Source organism: Xiphophorus hellerii, chromosome 20, assembly GCF_003331165.1.
Source record: "Xiphophorus hellerii strain 12219 chromosome 20, Xiphophorus_hellerii-4.1, whole genome shotgun sequence".
Lineage (NCBI taxonomy): Eukaryota > Metazoa > Chordata > Actinopteri > Cyprinodontiformes > Poeciliidae > Xiphophorus > Xiphophorus hellerii.
The window spans coordinates 29199932-29213890 of NC_045691.1; the positions used below are offsets into that span (position 1 = coordinate 29199932).

Below are 13959 nucleotides of genomic sequence, written 5' to 3' on the forward strand. Positions count from 1 at the left end.
ATGGTGCAAAACTAGTGAAATGTATTGATATTTACTAAATATACAGACAAGTTGTTCAAAATAGTTCATGAAATCCAAGATGTGTTTTCCCCTTTTATCCAAGGAATTGAACCAGTTCAGCTCCAGATGGGGAGGAGTTGACAGGATGTGACGTTTCTTCTTGATTGGCTGTGTGATTTAGCTCGCCAGTCTGGTCCACTTGGCAACAGACGCTCAGAATCCAGAATCTGGATTGGGATCCGGAACGGGAACCTGGCCTGTGTAAAAACAGGCCTTATTGATCAGCCCTGGGTTTTGTCTATCAAAATCAAAATAATAATAATCATCATCATACATGTACATGTTTTTCTTCTGTAGTGAATGAGTTTGTTATAACAATAATTAAACTCATGTGAGTACTCACAATGGATAGTGTTTTACAATTCAAAGTGTTTTCAGTTTAAACGCTTCATCAAGGTGATAAAACAGACCCGGATCAGTTTACACTGACCGAGTCTGTTGGGTCTGGCATCCCTTCACAGGGAGTTTCTTTTGGCAGTTTGGTGCTAGCTGTGCTCATCAGTGCAGAAAATATCCATCGTCCTGCATGAACTGGAGGAAATTAGGCAAAAATTGTGAACAACTAATCCTTTGCATGAACTTGTGAAAAGCAAGAAAGAAGCGAGAGAGGGAGAGAGAATTCAAATAGAACAAATTTATGCAAATATTCAACGGATGGTTTTTCTTTTTGATAGATTAAAATGTTCATTTTTATTATTTAACACGATTCCACCTCCACTGCACATCATGTTTTACTCTGCACTCGTCAAATCTTTTTCTTTTTTTCCCCTCAGGTCGCAAGTTTAATTAGCACATTGAGAATTTCTGAACTTTCTCGTGAATCTTTATTCAGCAGCTAAAAGTCTCACAAAAACATCTGTGATATGGAAGAAAAACAAAACTTTTTTGATAGAAAAAGAGTGAAACATAAATGAAAAATGTCATAAGATTAGGATAACTGATCTTACAAACCTCACCAGCTTGTGTGTTATTAAACCTTTTTAAAGCAGGAAACGGGGAAAATACTAATACAAGAGCACGGCGGAAAACGAGTAAATTACGGTAGTTTCTCAGCCGAACCGGGAGACTTGACAGGTAAGGGAAGAAGTTCGGAACCATCAGGACTCTTCCCAGAGCCGACTGAGTGATCTGGGAGGCGACCGAGAACCTAATCTACAGGCATCATGACGTGATGACATTTGAAGAGCTGAGTTTGACTTCTGAGAATCAGCATGAGAGTTAAGTCTCTGCGATTTCACGTGTAAAAAGTTTGTACCGCATCAGTTTGAGGAAAGTTTATCTGTCGTTTGATCTTTTTGTTTTTCGGTCTGCTCTCCGTCTCTGTTCTGTGTTGCATGGAAAGTGATGATTTTCACCTGGCTTTCAGCTCACGCCGGGTTTTGGGCCGCAGCAGTTTGCTGCTGCAATTGTCTGGAGCCCTCGTCATACGAGTTGAACGGAGCGCTTTCTGTCTGTCGGTGAAACCTTCGGGAATCCAAGCCACATCGCAGGCGGGCCACACGGAGATCACAGTGAATTATTTATGTGTTTCCTGCCCAGTGACCCGCTCATCTCAGAACGGCATTGAGTGTTTGAGCCGGGGCATGCCTTCAAGCTGTCATTACGACAGAGTACTACTCGGGCAGCTTTCATAGCAATCGATATGCTCTCTTTCCACTGTAGAGGTTTATAAAAACAGCAATATATTTCCCCTTTTGCTAAATATGTGTTTGGAATGATCACCGATGTGGTTTCAAAAGGAAAGGGAGCTGATTATTGGATCTGAACATGTCGTGAAGAAGCAGCTTTGCCATTTATACTTTCTTTCCCCCCCATGACAATCCGTTGTATTTCAAGGAACATTGGCGAACTCACTCCTCTGACTCTGGCAGTGACACAGACACATTGTTGAAGTGATTGGATTGCAGGAAGTGATCAAATTGGTTTGTTGTTGTCGCCGGAGCCGGAGGCCAGCAGCCCAGCGAAAAGGCGACAGCATCTGATAAAGACCGCAGCCGAAGGGGAAGCCGGGACGGCACATGTTACGCCTGTTCTCATGAATCCCGCTAACACAGTTACTGTTGCCACAAGCGGTTTGGAAAGTAATGAGCTAGATGACCCCTTTGTGACTCGGGTCACATGGTATTCTGTTACTCAGCTGGGATTTTGCTCTGAGGAAAAAGTTGTTTATTTTGTTGAAAGGTATGAAACACCGCAGAGATATTTATATCTCCAAACTGATGCAGGAAGATTAAGAGGCCTCAGGCGAACCTAGAGGACACACAATCACGTCTTTATGGTTCAGGTAGAGAGATGCTCAGAAGCCTGCCAAATACTGTTTGTCACCAGTGAAATGTTTGGAAAAAAAAATCTTTTCTAGACTTTTTTTTGTTAGCATGTTTTTATGCTTAGACTATAATTTACAAAGCAGTGCTGGTCTTAAGATGCTGTCCTGATGTGAGATATGATCAAATATGACCATATTCAGGACTTTTCATAGTTTGCTTGGGGCTCTTTTAAGCAGGTGTGTCTGTTTGAGCTAAAACAACAGACTCTCGGGTGACTGTGTTGTGCAAACTAACAGCTTTTAACTCCCAACAAATGATGTATTCATGATATGTTGCACATCATCTAAATAAACTGCCACATTTCAACATTGACAAAACATTTATGACAAAGTATAAAATGTGTGGATACTGATTAGTAAAGGAGTAAAAGGTTACTCCCTCCTTCATCCAGAAAAGGACACATTAGTGTATTTATTTATTGGGGAGGAATTGCCTGATAAGAAAATGGGCAGCTAAGGATACCATCTGAAGCACTCCACACCAAAGCAACGCAACAACAGCCAATCATGATGGTACCAAAGTTCTCAACGCTCCTTTGGCTTGTTTCACATGCCTGCATTGCACAAAATAGACGTTTTGATCCTTCGCCGTTTATAATTCTGATAGTTTGATACAAGATCTTTCTGGGTGAGAATTTGTACCTTCTGCCACAGGATATTTTGCACCATCAAATCACATTAAAACAAAAGGACATGTCATTCCTGCTTTGACAGGAGACAATTTCAAGTCATTTGTACACTATTTCCCCATAAGGACATGTGGTTGTTTGACTCCAGTAGATAATATTTACCAGGAAGAGGCCACTTATCGCATGTTTTTCAAAACCAGGGTAGTTTTCTGGGGCCATGAATACCTTTGTGTTTTCTCTTTACCTACGAGGGTAAAAACTGGTTACCAGGATTGATGTTTAGCTCTAAAGGCCCTTGAGGTACTAATATCAAACTGACCCTGGACCACCGAAACTAGAGTGGTGGACATGTGGAATGCCAAACGTCAGCTGTTCCTGTGTTTTAGAAGGCCTGATGGCACACACAATAAGAACCTGTAAAATGATGTCATACCGTGGGATTAGCTAACATTTTCTTAGTAGTTTTACAACAAAATGAATCTAAATTTGCTCTTAGACATAAGGGTTTGTGAGTGTATGGCTGCCTGTCCTGCGTGTCTTTGCATTGGCCATGTAATGTAATGATTAACCGGCTAGCAGTTCTGTGGGTGTGAACAGGAATGTGTAAAATGGATGGGTGGACAGAAGTTATTTCATTCTATGCCTTCGAAATCCAAATGAGTTGAGCCCAACATGTATGTAGTCTGGTTCTGTCCTGTGAAAACAAGTTACATTTCATCTCCTGTGACGTCCAGAAAGCTTGTTGCCTGATTAAAACGCAAGTTTTTCCATTTTCATCTTAGACGCCTGCAGTTCAAACGTCAACATGTCATATTGCAGGAAAGTTAATTTTAGCGTTTTCAGAGGAAATGTGGCTGCTGTGATGCTTTCCCACTTCACTCACAGGTGAAACTGGAGAAATGTGACAAATGACTGCAGCCTGTCAGGAAGTATTACCTAGTTTATTGTTTTGGTGTGGTGAGTGTAGCGTTCAGTTCACTGCTTTGAACAGAGCGATCAGTTCAGAGCAGTGAACTGATCGCTCTGATCTCCAGATTGTGCAGAAAGGTCTCAGATGTTCAAATAACATTTGACTGAACAAACAAAAAGAAATCAAGTCGCCCTCTGATTGATACTCGAAGATAATAATTCTCTCCTGAATCGTTTTCATGTTTTTCTAAATTTATCACAAAGGTAGAACATTTAACAGCTGCCCACTCAACAGGCACAAATATCCTCAGAAGGAGGTTGCAGTGTTTCTTTTCTTTTCTTTATAGATTCCAAGGGGAAAACTAGTTTTTAGGAATCAGTTTTTAATATTCCTTTTCAAATGTGGATGATATGAGTTATGATAACATCCATTTGGGATAAAGTAGTACATTTGTACTGAATTGAATCAAAACATTTGCTCAAAGATGAATATTTGCGATCTGCAGTATTAATTGCCTGATATTAAAACCAGGAAGATGTAATTATATTTTAAACGTTTGTCTTATGTCCATATAAGTTTGACTCCAGGTGTATCTACCTGAAGTCCGTTGACTGATTTTGCCGTTCAGTTAATGAGTTAAAACCGTTTCCACGTTACGGATCTACTAATTACACACCAAAAAATGGCTTCAAAAAACCTTGTTTACTTTTTTAATTTAAAATATTGGAAGCTCATCGTTTTGTTCACCAGCAAAAAAACAAACAAAACAAAGGACAATAAAATTTTTCGCAACTTTAGTTTTTAATAGTTTTTTGGCCTTCGACTAAATTTCGGATAAACTTGGCACACATGGACAAAATTGTTGCTACGCCTGTTAACCAAACAAATCTTCAATTGTCACTGAAATCATTTGAAAACGACAAAAGTAACTATTTATAGAAGACTTAAAGAAAATTAGCGGCTGAAAATCAGACGTTGCTTTTGAAATTAATAATACAAAATTATTATGAATTCAAATGAATAATAATCAGCAAATTAATAATAAAAAAAGATTAATAATAAAAAAAACTAATGAAACAGGCAGAAAGAAAAAGTATAGTACCTTGAGAAAAGATTTTAAATCCTTTGACTATAGGGACATGTTAAACTAATGTGAGTCGTCTAATTCGAATTGAAAGCATTTTCAAGTTTGTAGTCAGTCAGTCTGCCTTGTTTAAGGAGGACAAGTAGTGGTGACATGTTGGCTACCACACTGACTAGAACGAAAATTATAGATAGGCATATTAAAGATAAAAGTCTACAACACCATCTGCAAGCAGCTTAATGCTACAGTTTCACGTATTATTCAGACGTTTTAGGACTGTCGCCAACCTGCCTGGCCGTAGGAGGAAGATTGATTACAAAGAAGAGAAGGATAATACAAATGGTAACCAAAGAGCACAGAACAAATAATTTAATGCTAAACTTGAAGATCAAGGTACATCGGTGTCAGGAGAAGCAATTTGTCATTTTATCATCCAAAGTGGACTTCATGGATGACGACCAAGGAGGACGCCACGGTTCAGAGCTAATTATAAAAAAGCGATACTGGAATTCGCCCCAGTTCGTATCGACAAGCCAGGAAGCTTCTGTGATGATGTTCTGAAGCTGCTTTGCTGCGTCTGGCACAGAGTGTATTGAATCTGTGCAGGATACGATGAAATCTCAAGACTATGGAAGAACTCTGGAGAGAAATGTGCTGACTAGCAGAGAGCTTGGTCTCAGTCTCAGGTCATGTGGTCTTCCAACAGGATAATGACCAAAATGCACAGCTGAAAACACTCAAGAACTTCAAAATATTGAGTTATTCTGAACTGGCCCTCTATGAGTCCTGATCTAAATCCTACTGAACATCTGAGGCAACTGGAGCAGTGGGAGTGGGCCAAGATACCTGTGGACAGATGCCTCAAAAGGTTGTGCAACAATATTTCAATCTGGAGAGACTCAGACGGAGATAAGAAGACAATTAGAAGAGTTTATTGACAAACAGAATTTAAAGTCTTTGGCGCTCGGGCCCCGGCTGGGGATAACGGTTATCACAGCGTTAGCGATAGGCTTCAGATGAGCATTCCCGATGCTGTTAGGAACGTCATCCCCCAGGGCCCGGCACTGGTGGTGGAGGTTGAAGAAGGGTGCGGGCCTCAGGACCGGGCGAATGGAGGAGAAGGGGTGGTGGTGGGTTGAGCTCGGCTGGAGAGCGAAGGACACGATGAATGAAGGTCCTTATCAGCTGGGACTTGGTCGATGATTGGACGTGACGTGGCTTGGTCCGGCGTTGATAGGTCGACGATTGTGGGCAGGTCGCTTCAATTAACGGGTCCCGGTGGGGATAAAAGAGTCTTCCAGTTTGAATTTGCGCCTAGGCTTCATGTTAAGTAACAGGCAGCATCATTTTTCTTCAAGCCTGTTTCATTAGGGATTTTTTTTGTAATACGGTGTCTAATTTTATTTAATTGATTTTCAGTAAATTACTACTTTTGTCAGTGTCACGTTATTTCACTGACCATTGTGAGCTTTGAGGTCTTCAACAGAGGCGTACCGTTAATTTCGTCTGTGTGTGCATGTAAAACATATCTCTACTGATACATTTTTCACCTGTTTGTCAGTTTTATTACCAAGACTTTATCTAGATTTTGTGACCTTCAATAGAGTTGCTGCTTTATGACAGAAATCTTCATCGGTAGGATTCTCATTTCAGTCGAGATAAAGAACGGAAACATCCTCTCGGTGAAAGTGTGCGTAAGCGTGTGCACGTGTGTGGAAGTGTCCAGATCAGAGAACGACAGCCTGCCTTTGTCCCAGTCCAGATTCACTCTTATCCTGCGGAGCGTCTTCTGTACTGGGAGCGTAGTGGGAGGAGCCGGCGGCGACCGTGCTTTGTATTCGCCTTCAAAGAACCCCATCACGAAAAGTCCGGACCGGGTCTCTCCTTTCCTCTGAACCGACTCCGCTAACACACCTAGGGTCCAGAACGAGCTGTCTCCAACGTCGACATCCCAGCTGTGACTCCCCGAGTCGAAGGCCTTGGAACTCAGGACGGACGACCAGCCGTCGAACCTCTCTGGGTTGTCAGGAAGATCCTGCTCGTCTCCCAATCTCAGGCGGGTCAGGTCCTTAGACAGGTTGACGTCTACATCAGCAGTGTTTGGGTTCAGGACGAGAGGCGTGTAGGAGACAATGTCCCTCATGTTGCTCCAGATGCTGAAGGCCAGGTTGCCCCGGTGTTTGGCCTGGTCTATCAGAGCTCCTGAGGGCAGCCGTGGAACCTCCAGTAGGGGGCAGCGCTTCACTCTGTCCGCTGCTGCCCTGTAGTTGCAAAGGAAAAGGATGTCTTCAGCTTCCAGCTCCTCTTCTGTGTCTCTGACCATGTCCGAAAGTGCAGCTATCTTTCTGCTCAGAGTCTCTATCTTCCTTTTCATCATTCCACTCTTCTGCTCCTCTTCCTCCCTCAGTGCTGCCAGCCTGTCCTCCTCTTCCTCTGCAAGAAACCGCCGAAGCATCTTGAACTGCTCCTTAATCCGCCTCTCCGTGTGCCTGGCCTGGAACTTAATATGTTCTGCCGTCCGATCAAACTCGTCTTTAGCTTTCTTCCCGAGCGTCAGCCTCTTCTTTATGGGTTCCAGATTTTCCCGCAGTTCCCTCCGTTTCCTCCGCGCCGCTTCCTCGATGGGCCTGACCCGGTGGTTGGTGTGCCTCGCCGAGTCTCTGCAGATGTGACACACTGGCTGCTCGTGGTACAGACAGAAGAGTTTGAGTTTCTCAGAGTGCAGACTGCACAGAGCCTCCTCCTTTGACCTGTAAGCCATTTAGTCATCTACCGAAGCTGGAAGCACAGCAGACAGAGAGTCCAGTTAGTCGTGGTTTCCTCCTCTCTGTTTCACTAACATTCTAGAGACCGAGTTGTGGTTTGGGTCCGACTCACCGTCAGTGTGTGGAGTTTGAACAGCTCGGAGCAGAAAAGTTGGAGTTTTCCATTGTTTTCTCTCTCTCCTGCATTTGGAGTCGCTTAGAGGAATCTGACAGTGTGTCACTCTGGTCACAAAGTGCTTCCTGTTTGATTTCACCTGGGCTATTTAAAGGGTGGGTCTTAAACCTGTTTGTCCTGCTGATTCATCTGTTGAAACCTGACACTTAAAGGTATCGTTTATCATAAACAATTTAACAAGCTTTCTATTTTTACCTGCATTTATCCACCACCGGAGAATAAATCAGTTCTTGCATCCAAAATATTCCAGATGAAGTCTCTGCATGTAGAGTTCACAGCCTCGGGATTTTTCCAGGTGTGTCAGAAAAGGGGCGGGGCTTAAACCTGTTAGACCTCATATTTTAAATACTGGTGCCCACGTGTCACTGAGATTCATTTAATTCATTTGTTTTCCACACCTAGTAATCATTTAAGATTCGAATCTCTTTCACCATGTCATCCTCCACACATTCAGACTATAACTGTGGTGAAAAATAACTGTGTATCCATACAACAGCTTGGAAAAGCAGAAAACCTCACATCAGTTTCACAAATCGCTTCATCCACTGCTGTTTTTAACTGCTCTTCAGTTTATTGAGGTTTTTTTTCCCCAGCAGTAATCCATCAAGTAGAAGCCTGGACTTTGACAGGACCATTGAAACAACTTGATTCTTTTTTTCTTTTTTTTTCAGCTACTCTGTTATAAATTTACTGCTGCGTTTGGGATCATCGTCTCGATGAAAACCCAGTTAATTATGACCCGTTTGACAGTTGTTGTTCAGTTTTTTCTTTTACAGTGGAGCTCATGAGCAAAACGATTCCAAGTTATTAGAGACTGTCAGTGATTTTCTTATGAAAAAATTAGTCAAATTAAAATCAGACATTTTTTTTAGACATTGAATTTATACATATTTTTTTATCCTGTGCAATTATGTATCTAATGCCACATTTAAAATGTCACCTGCAAAATATTTGCCTTCAAAAATTCACTTGCAAACTCGTCCACAAATTGCAGTTTCCTGGTTAGCGTTTGATCTACTTGTTTTTCTGATCAATAAAATTCCAAAAGTGTTTTTTAAAAATATTGCGCAAAAGTAAGAATGTCTGCTGTAGTAACAGAATAAGACATAAAATTAGGCAACTCTAAGGCTTCTCATAAAAACACTGAATACAAAAACAATTTATTAACATACAAAACATAACTTTTTGCAAAGTTAGCTAAAAAATATGAGGCTCCGGAGCCGCCTCTCTGAGATGAGCTGAACTTCCCATCACTTCTGTCATTGTTTAAATCAGGCATCTCTGAGAAATGAGACTTCCGTGTCTCGGTGAGATTTACCTGTACTTGGAAAGGTCAAATTAAAAAAGAAATCCAAATAAAATGCTGAGCACTTGATCAAATGACTGAGCTGAGTCAGCCGCTGAGCAGCCCGGTCCTCACAGAGACAACAGCGCCCACTAAGAGAGGACGACAGATAAGGAGCAGCAAAAATCAATAAACGCAGAATCATGAAATCATAATCCTCCCTACACTTATAAACTGCAACAGCTGCTTCTTCAAGGTCATGGCTGATTTCTTTTCCCTTCTTGTATTTGTGATAACGGAATAAAAAGTCTTTTGAGGTTTCTTAAATCGCAAATTGAATCATAAAAATGTCCCACGCTGCTGATCCGCAGCTCTGTGATAAACTGATTCTTTACTAGTTTGAAGTACTGCTGCCTTTACCCAATGTAATGTTTTATTCCTTTAAGAAAATCCCATTGCATATCTGGTTCTTTTTAACAAAAATCACAATTTAAAGAATGATGACTCGTAAAAGGAAACAGGGAAACAAAGAAGAATCAAAGGTTTTCTATAGAAACATCGTTTGCGTTTTTTCTGTTTTACACTTTTACATTATTCAGCCTCTCCTGAGCACATCAGTTGCTGTGGAGGCAGGCCTAAACTGCAGCAAATTATTAGACCCGCAGAGAAGATCATTAAGACTAATCTTCCCTCCATCTATGACTTGTACAGATCCAGGGTCAGGATAAGGGCAGCTAACATTTCTGCAGACCCCACACATCCTGGACATGGACAGATTAGACTTTTATCTTCAGGATTAAAGTGCTGCAGACCACTGTTTGCAAAGAAACAGCTGCTACAGAGAGAGTTTCTACTCCAGACTGTCTTTCTGATGTGCACTTAAAGCCAGAATGCTCAGATGGACACAAGGCAGATACGCACCAATCCAACTTTCTTACCTTTTACAAAAATTACTGTATGTACACATATGAACAAGACAGAAAACTTTTATCATCAAGACAAAGTACGCAATAAGGCACAAAATTATGCAACTATAAGGCTAATATAGTTAGCCTAAAATATGCAGATAGGGCTGATTTTAAAAAATGAATCTGTTGAAAAGCAACAACAAAGGAAATGTTGAAATGTACAGAACAACATACAAGGCAAAATTTCCAATGTACCTTCTTTTTCACTTTTTAATATATCTTTATATTTCAAATGAGAGCAAAACAGATCTGAAGTCAAATTCTTCGTTTATGTGAAAACCTTGAAAATAAAGCTGATCATGATTCGGAAAAATATGAAAGGAGACATAAAAAGTAGTTAGACTGTTACAAAATTAGCATTTAAAAGTCAACTACACATTATCTACAATTCTCCCTGAAATGGATGAGTAATAGCTCACCAGACTTAACATCCTGTCTACTTGGGTATAAATTTATGCTTTGCTTTAAGTCTGATATGCAGTGAGGAACGACAAAACTCTTTTCTTTTTTTTTTTAGATTTGACACCCCTTTCATGTGCCTGAAGCCTTTTTGGAGTCAAGATGCTCTTCTCATTAAACATTATTTAAAATCACAGTTCGAATTTCATTAGCCGAGAACATCCTAACCCCTGGATGTGCAACCTCACACAAGAACGATACGAGCACGGCACCACAGGGAAGAGCTATTTATCATACTTGCCCTCAGGAAACAAACAAGGAAATGGATCTAGGCTGTTGTTTAGCGCTCTTCTCCTATATTTATCCCCCCAAGGTCATGAGACTGGAGCATGCACGCTGGGGACAGAGATGCTAGTCCATCCGTGTGTGTTACGTCTGCCCACAGAGCCAGAGGTAATCGCTGCTGGGAGGGGGGGAAATTAGAGTAGCAAAACACGAAGCAATTGGCAATCAAAGCTCGAAAACGTACGCTCAGCAATGCACATTTGAGTGCCTGGAGTTTATTTTTAGAAACCTGAACAACATTTATAGACGAGGAAAGGAAATATCCAAAGGCTTTTTAAAAATGTTTTATCACAGAAATATGGAAAAATATACAGTGGTTCCAAGAGGGGGGAAAAAAAAGCATAGTTCTTTGTTAATAATTATCACATTATGTAAAAATGTGCAGTGTTTGATTGAAAAAGGGGCTGTTGCATTCTGGGTGACCACTTCCCCAGTTAAAAAAATATGTTTTCAATTTCCAAACCTCACAAAGGAGATTAGTACCTTAAGAAAATATAAATATAATACAGATTTCTTTAAATTCTTTACTCACAATTAAATGTTTCTGACCGTCGGATTTCAACATCATCTAAAGATAACCTGAGTAAATGCAAAAAGCAGTTTTGAAATGATTTATTTTCTATGTTAAAAAACTACATAGTCATCTTGTTAAAAAACAATTCAGCTTGTGGTTAGCCATTTTTTCTTTGGTTCAGTTTTACTTGGCACAAACATGTCTGGCTTTTGTCAGACCCATACATTCAGGTAATCGTTTAAAAATGACCTTTTTTAAAACGTATGACAAAAGATCTAAAAAGCAACACATTGTGCAATGGCCTAGCTCGAAAACACTTGAGAAACAAACACATTGAAATCTAGCAGTCTTAAAAGAGTTACACAGCCAATTCTAAGCCACGATCCTTTAGTACAGACACCATTCCTTCTCAGGTGTAACTAACCTACTAAAATGTGTCTAAGAGGAAATCCACAACTCATTCAGGTCAAAAAGGAACCCAGATCATTTTAAGCGTGCAGGTCTCAGTTAAGATTTGTTTTCATGATTCAACAACCAGAGAGAAACTTGGCAAAAATAAAAAGCAGCAATTGAAGTCAGGTCACACAGTTTGTTTGGTTTCACATTTTGGCCATTGTTCAACTTCTTTAGATGCCTTCATGTTATTTTGTTTAACACATTTCCTTTAATCCTTTCAGACCATCACATCTGCAGTTATTTTCCAAATGCTGTCATAGGACATTTGCTAATTTAAAAACTATTAGCTATTTTTTTAATATAACAAAAACACAGAACCTTCTAATGACTTATTCTCTTTGTGTAATGTGAAGATAAAGGAGGGTGCCGGCCATGTTGTAATATGTCAAGAGCCAACAAGGTCATGATCAAATTTATAAGGTTAGGGAATAAAAACATGTGCACAACCCTGTATGTCATCCTGGTTGTGTGCTGCATAGTTATTCTTTGAAAATGGACAAAGCACATATTCTCGCACATTTTCATGGCTAGTCTTGCACTTTCCAAAGCCCTCATTAAATGCTGCTGTTTGAGAAATCTGCTTACAATACTTACTGCTGCATTATTGTGAGGCGCTAATAGGACTTTCTCTTTGCGTCTTTGTGCTCACTCCAGCAGCCTCACTGCGTCAAAGCTTTTAAAACTAGCAGACACTGGTAGATGCTATTCTACTACATTCATTGCTTTTCTGCTTACAAAGAAAAGCTCCTCTTGTCTCACAGTATACCGCAACGCTGAAGCACAGGCTGACAATATTTCTTCATTTATGAATAAAAGTCAAAACAAGGAGGACCAAGCAGAGAGAACATGACAACTTCCCCCTGCCTCCCCATCCATCTACCTGTCTAAATTAGATGACTCTATAAGCAGATGAGGGTGGGACTGATTCCGACTCATCCTTGTGAGCGCAGCTATTATCTGTGCAGCAACTCTATTTACTGTGCATATTCATCTTTGTGTCCCAGTTCGCTAACTGCTTTTTGTTCGCTTTTGGCACGGATACGCTGAGTACCAAAACTTCACTGGAAACAAGCGGGTTGAAAAGTGACAATTCATCATTAACAAGAAAGATTAGAAATAACTTTATTAGTCGGCTCTGCATTCTCTTTGGTGAGCTGGTAATTCAACACGTGGGCTGCTGCGAGGCAGAATATGAGGAGCAGACGCAACATTAAAAGCCCCTGCTAAATGTAGATACCCACTACTTGTCAGATTATGTACATGGTAGCTGGGTCATTGCCTTGGGGATTGAGACATTGGGACATTAGTAGCAATTCCTCCTCTTTGATGGTGAGCTTATTTCATTGAACCCATAGATGCTGTAAAGTTGATGTCTTTGTACTTTGGAGTCCTACTTGAGAGGCAAGAAAAAATCTAGAAGAATTCCAGCATGTGGTTTGTTACAATCATTGTAGAAGACACAGAGGGTACTCTGTTTGGATCGGGGGTCCCAAAGCCGGTCCTCGAGGGCCGGCATCCTGCATGCTTTAGTTCTCTCCCTGGTTTAACGCACCTGGATCAAATGATGGCTTGTTAGAGACCTAAGAAGAGCATTGACATGCTGAAAAGGTTGTTGGTACCACCAGGGAGAGAACTAAAACATGCAGGATGCCGGCCCTCGAGGACCCACTTTGAGGACCCCTGGTTTAGATCAAACCTAACGTAGTATTTTAGCTTACCTGCATTTTTTAGCTTACCTAAATGGAGGATGGAGATTCATCTTTAGGACAACGAGTCGGAAGATACAACTCTGCCTTGTATTAAAGCTTGTTCGTGTGTTTGGATGGCCCAGTCAAAGTCCAGACCATAAATGCAATTGAGAATCTGTGGGGTGACTTGAAATGTTCTGTTTAGAGACACTCTTCACTTAATCTGACTAAGCTTCTGTGATGGAGAAACATTTCAGTCTCCAGATGTACAAAGTTGGTAGACACAACCCCCAAAGACCTACAGATGGGAATACAGAGAAAGGTGATGCTACATTTTATGAGAAGTTCAATTGAA

At 40.8% G+C, this 13959-nt stretch overlaps 1 protein-coding gene and 1 long non-coding RNA gene across 4 annotated transcripts; both read right to left on the bottom strand.

Annotated features, from left to right (window-relative positions):
* On the bottom strand, positions 1–8951 carry LOC116709721 (uncharacterized). Its single transcript, XR_004336948.1, has 2 exons — positions 8145–8951; positions 1–257 (listed from the first exon to the last, which is right to left on the bottom strand). It is a non-coding gene; the product is annotated as an uncharacterized LOC116709721 (long non-coding RNA).
* Positions 5364–8201, bottom strand: LOC116709719 (nuclear factor 7, brain-like). 3 transcript variants are annotated; one of them, XM_032548355.1, is made up of 4 exons: positions 7887–8200; positions 6619–7787; positions 6335–6410; positions 5364–5892 (listed from the first exon to the last, which is right to left on the bottom strand). In XM_032548355.1, the coding sequence occupies exons 2-3, from the start codon at positions 7768–7770 to the stop codon at positions 6363–6365; spliced, it is 1200 nt and encodes a 399-aa protein (XP_032404246.1). In that variant the 5' UTR covers positions 7771–7787; positions 7887–8200; the 3' UTR covers positions 5364–5892; positions 6335–6362. The 3 variants fall into 3 exon arrangements, with proteins under 3 accessions (XP_032404246.1, XP_032404245.1, XP_032404247.1); XM_032548354.1 differs by having other exon boundaries at positions 6619–8200; XM_032548356.1 differs by lacking the exons at positions 5364–5892; positions 6335–6410 and having other exon boundaries at positions 6474–8201.
* Positions 8952–13959: the final 5008 nt, after the last annotated feature.

What these genes read in the sequence shown, in the direction of transcription:
- LOC116709719 (XM_032548355.1), bottom strand. Translation starts at nt 7,770, where the DNA reads ATGGCTTACAGGTCAAAGGAGGAGGCTCTGTGCAGTCTGCACTCTGAG. An exon ending in AGATTTCTGTCATAAAGCAG is followed by an intron (nt 6,411 to 6,618) that starts CAACTCTATTGA and finishes ATCAATTAAATA; the next exon opens with AAATTAGACACCGTATTACA.